Consider the following 3,742-nt stretch of genomic DNA (forward strand, 5'->3'; position numbering starts at 1 on the left):
CTCAATCACCTTTGTCTTTTATCAATCAAAACTCATTTTCCAAACTATACAACCTTCTGATTTTCCTAGAGGGATTTTTTTCCCCTTCAGAAAGATGGGATTTTAATAACACCTTCAGGGATTCCCATTTCTCTAATTTTTGCTTGAATTAATTAAAAAAAACATTTTATATATATTTTCTGAAATTAATTTTAATTTTTCTAATATTTTCTAAAACTCTTAACTATATGGTATTAATAATCCCATATTTAAAAAAAATCATAGAAACAAAGACAAAATGAAATTCTCATAATAATCAAACTAGGGCATAAAAAACCATAAAAAGAAATCATGCCATGTAAATTTCTCGAGGAAAAACTATCAATATTAACAAGAACGTAATTGTACCTAGTTTTAGCCAATAACACTAAAGCTATCATCTTTTCGACTTTTGCGTCTTTCAGTATTGGGTTGTGATCACAAAACTCTCAAATAGCTAAACATGATTAACTGATGTGCATCTAAGGCACTGGATATAGTTGACAAATAAGCATATGGAGAAAGCGTACAGGTAGAACAACTAGCTAACTTTGGAGAGCATCTCGAGTCAAACTTGACCGCTTACGATAATAAAATAATCTCCAGATCACATCTTGCGCCAACAACCTATTTCAAGAAGCGTGATGGCTAAATCACCTTCTATATACTCTGATTTTGGCTCGTGTCAACTTAGGTTAGCTCTTCGACATCTAGCTTGAAGGAAGTGTTCAGTTCACAGTAGTATGATCATGACGCATAATAAAAGATCCCAAAAGGCTCAGAGATTCCATATACACTCATTAATGCCCAAATTTTATTACACATTTATTACACGAGATAACGAATATAAATTTCATAACGTCTTATCCCTATATAAATGTGAGATTATTCGAATTTATTATTTATCATATTTATGTAGGCAGTTATCCAAAACTATCCAGAAAAACCCTATAGATAGAAAAAAAGAAACTCTTTTGTAATATTGTTCATTTGTTTAGTTACGATTTAGTAAAAAAATAAAAGACTAGTAACTCTTTTGTCGGATTTCTAAATCCACGACGTCAACAGATTTAATAGTCATTACAGAAAGAATGGCATCAACAGCCAAGGATTGGGCATAAACAAGAAGAGAAAAACATGCTGATGGGAAAGATACCCATCTAATATCTAAACAATATCCATGGTACAGGGCACAAGATGAAAGTTACGAGAAAAAAGTATTCACAAACCGCTCAAAGATGAGCAACAAGAGTAGGAAAAAATCTATGTAGTCAATAATCAAAATGAAGAAAAAAATTGTCATCTAAGATCCCCAGCGGGGAAAGGGGCAATGCATCAAGAGACTGCCATGGTAGTATTCTTTCCAGTTTTGGACGGTGGCCAATAGCGGAAGACTGATCTGCCAACAATGTTTTCTACAGGCAGTGGACCCCTGAAAACAAGTTAATCACATCAAACAGGTCAGATTACATGTTTATATCAGCTTGAAGTAACGTTAATCTTCCATAATTTTTACAGTTCCGATCTAATTAGAAGCCATTATCTTATAAAAGTTTGCATATGCATTGCACACCAACAATTTTCAACAAGATTAAAGAGTTCGAGGATTACCAGTTATGAGAGTCAAAACTGTTATTCCTATTGTCTCCCATTACGAAGACATAACCTTCTGGTACAAGCTGGAAAAAAAAAATTTACCATGACAGGGCGTTAGACTTTTTTAATCAACCTAAAAACACGTATTAACAATAGGAAAATAGAAGAACGAAAATGCATACCAATGGAGGCATTTCATATTCAAGAGGCTCTAAAATAAATTCTTCATCTCGAGCAACCCCGTTAATCAGTAATTTCCCATCATGAACCTATTCAATTGAATGATTAAACAAATTTGACTAACATAACAAAAGTTTATATTAGCTATGATACCAATGAGAACTAACAGAGGAGACAAACGACTAGATCAAAAGAAACTGAAGAAGCAAATCTTAACAGTGTAATAGATTACAAATCTTACCTCAACATAGTCTCCAGCCTTGGCCACAATTCTCTTTATGAATACATCGCCTGAACTAAATCCAAATTTCTACAAAATGGAGACAAAACGTCAGAGGAAATAAGATAACACCATATATCAGGCACGTAAACTCTTGTAAGAAGCAACTCTGTAAGTTTAAATGCTTACCTGTAAGATTGAAGGTGCCTTAAAAATAACAATGTCTGAAACTTCAGGCTTTCGGAAGAGATATGAAACCTGATTAATCAAAGAAAAAAGGTCAATTTTTTTTGGTCTTACAAGCATTTCTTGAACCAAATTCATTCATGTCTTATATATTCGGCACAGGTAGCAGTTTCATATATCACAATGGTTTATATGTGCGTTAGGTATCGTAAATTGCCGAAAAATCTTAACTTCATAATACCTTTCACTAAATCTTATTAGCAAGATGAACATGAACATACCTTCTCCGCCAAAATTCGGTCGCCCACTTCAAGAGTAGGGTACATAGAAGTAGACGGAATTGATCTCGGCTCGGCCAGGCTCGATCGGAACAATAAACTAACAGTAACAGCAGTGAAAACAGCCTTCGCGTCCTCCGAACAAGAATTCATCAAACGCGTTACCCAGCCAGTTTTCTCTAAAGACTTTTCTACCAAGTGGCTCTGAGTAGCCATAACCCCATCATTACAACAAGTTCCACCTTTGTCAACCTCGTTGACAGATGAAACTGGAACCGATTCGTTGCAGGGTAGCCACTTCGATCCCTGTAAAAATGGAAGAATCGAAGTAGCTTTAACCGGTGAAATCCCAAAAACGCCCATACTCGTCGCCGACGAACCTGTTACACAGGCCGTTGACTTCATGATCGAGATCAAACCCAACAAAATTGGACTCTTAAAATTATCACCCAAAATATCTCCGGCGAGGTTGCTATAGGAGGAAGCAGAATTCCTACCCCAGGAACAGGCTTTAGGCTGGGAAAAATCGGATCGGTAATTGCGAACGGAACCAGAAGGGTCGATTTCAGGCTTCTGGTTTGGACCAAAAATCCGATTCCGAACCCAACATTCATGTAAAGCTCTGCAATTTCCGACGCGAATTCCAGCCGAGGAAGCTAGGTTTTGGGCGACGTAACCCGAGAAAGAGACGGTAACCCGAAGAGCCATAATCGCTAATTGGATTAGTCTGATGAAGATGAAGTAAATAGTGTCTTCTGAAAGTAAAAAAGGGTTCGATCTGGAAGACCCTACAATCCAATGAAAGCCATTTTCGCTGAAAAAATCAGTGAAACGTAGCCGGTGACGACGAATTGAACCCTAGGAGTCAATTTGGGGGGGAAATGAAGGCAGTTTGGGAATTAGGGCTTAAAAATTGAAGACTCTACACGAGAGAAAATGAATTAAATTGTTAGAAACGAAAAACAAAAGCTCGGAGCTACCCGAGCTTCGGCGGAGAAAGAGAAAGAGAAGGAGTTTCAGAGTATTCAGATACGGAAAAAAAAATGAAAACGGCGAGAATTAAGAGATTTTGGGTTTAAATATCGGTAGCTATATTTGCCCTTCTGACTAATCTGTACTTGTCTCTTTCCATATTTACGATAATACCTTTTTTTCTTTTTTTTTTTTTCTTTTTTTGCCATGTTACTTTCATTTTATAGTGACAATCAGAACCAACAATCAGTCAATTAATAAGAATATATTTTTCCATTCAATCTATTAAAGT

General features: G+C 36.1%; 1 protein-coding gene across 1 annotated transcript; it reads right to left on the reverse strand.

Moving 5' to 3' along the window:
• Positions 1-1,062: 1,062 nt before the first annotated feature.
• On the reverse strand, positions 1,063-3,537 carry LOC133807091 (probable thylakoidal processing peptidase 2, chloroplastic). Its single transcript, XM_062245238.1, has 6 exons — positions 2,482-3,537; positions 2,204-2,272; positions 2,036-2,104; positions 1,797-1,883; positions 1,630-1,697; positions 1,063-1,450 (listed from the first exon to the last, which is right to left on the reverse strand). Exons 1-6 carry the CDS (start codon positions 3,184-3,186, stop codon positions 1,354-1,356), a joined length of 1,095 nt encoding a protein of 364 aa, XP_062101222.1. The 5' UTR covers positions 3,187-3,537; the 3' UTR covers positions 1,063-1,353.
• Positions 3,538-3,742: the final 205 nt, after the last annotated feature.

This window comes from Humulus lupulus, chromosome X (genome assembly GCF_963169125.1).
Source record: "Humulus lupulus chromosome X, drHumLupu1.1, whole genome shotgun sequence".
NCBI lineage: Eukaryota > Viridiplantae > Streptophyta > Magnoliopsida > Rosales > Cannabaceae > Humulus > Humulus lupulus.

Coding starts and splice junctions, on each gene's coding strand:
- LOC133807091 (XM_062245238.1), bottom strand. CDS start 3,186: ATGGCTCTTCGGGTTACCGTCTCTTTCTCGGGTTACGTCGCCCAAAAC. Junction 2,105..2,203: donor AGGCACCTTCAATCTTACAG/GTAAGCATTTAA, acceptor TCCATTTTGTAG/AAATTTGGATTTAGTTCAGG. Junction 1,884..2,035: donor AGGCTGGAGACTATGTTGAG/GTAAGATTTGTA, acceptor TCAATTGAATAG/GTTCATGATGGGAAATTACT.